This window comes from Cariama cristata, unplaced genomic scaffold (assembly GCF_000690535.1).
Source record: "Cariama cristata isolate BGI_N322 unplaced genomic scaffold, ASM69053v1 scaffold5649, whole genome shotgun sequence".
NCBI classification, from domain to species: domain Eukaryota; kingdom Metazoa; phylum Chordata; class Aves; order Cariamiformes; family Cariamidae; genus Cariama; species Cariama cristata.
Window position 1 is genome coordinate 5,512 of NW_009635122.1, and position 976 is coordinate 6,487.

At 34.9% G+C, this 976-nt stretch overlaps 1 protein-coding gene across 1 annotated transcript in view; it reads left to right on the forward strand.

The window, feature by feature from the left end:
• The window catches only part of LOC104167210 (brefeldin A-inhibited guanine nucleotide-exchange protein 1-like), a gene marked incomplete at both ends in the record, with an annotated part of 3,910 nt that extends 3,689 nt beyond the window's left edge, over positions 1-221 (forward strand). The window contains one exon of the mRNA XM_009707400.1: positions 49-221. Coding sequence (XP_009705702.1) covers positions 49-221 — 173 coding nt within the window. The remainder of the gene's footprint in view (positions 1-48) is intronic.
• Between the last annotated feature and the right edge of the window lie 755 nt (positions 222-976).

A 976-nucleotide genomic window follows, 5' to 3' on the forward strand; every position in this document is an offset into this window, starting at 1 on the left:
GCAATCTTATGTAACATTTGTTTATAATTTTTACATCTTTTCCGATAGATGTGGAAGGGACTGCTGAAAGTGCACGTGGTGATGGCACAATTGTAACATTAGAGGGTGGCAGTGACAGTGAAAACATCCAGGCAAATGGAATACCAGGGACTCCAATTTCTGTTGCTTATACACCATCTTTACCTGATGACAGATTATCTGTCTCTTCCAACGATACTCAGGTACAGGCAGTTATAAATTAGGAAATACTGAAAAAGCAGTATGTTTTAAGTGATGCCCAACACTTGTGCACTGAGTGTTTAATATAATTCCATAAAATATGTTACTTACATGAATTTCAAGTATTAAGTCATCTTCTAAGCAGTATTCTGTTTTAATGGATTATTTAAATTGAATTTTTGTAAGTTAATTTTGCGTGTGATGCCTTTTTTATCCTAGCATTTTTTTAGCTGCCCCATTGAGTACACTGTTCCAAGATGAGAGAACTCAGTTCGGTGTTTTTTGAAGTGCTCCTGAGAAACTATAAAACTAGCATTCAGTATACATAGTGAAGAATATAGCCAATTATAGACGTACTTGTATAATTTCAGTGTGCTCTTTTCAAATGATAAATAGAAATTTCAGGCCTGTAGCATTACCTTACTGCAATGATTTCTGATAAAAAGTTTCATGTCTGAGAGGATTTGATTTTCATTAACAAAAAAGATGTGAAAATATACTCCCTCTGTTGTATCAGATACCACCATGTATGCACTGTCAACTGGCGGAGGGTGTCTGCTGTTAAAGCGTACTGAGTAATTAGGTTTGGGAATAATAGCTTTTAAGCTTAAAAAGCTACAGTCACATAGGCCATACAAATAGAAGATTAACATTAAACATGTTGTTTATATAAGGAGCAACAATGCGGAATTGCAGGAACTTAGTAATAGAGGTGATGATTGTACCAGAGAAGTTTTACCAAATGAATCTTGCCACA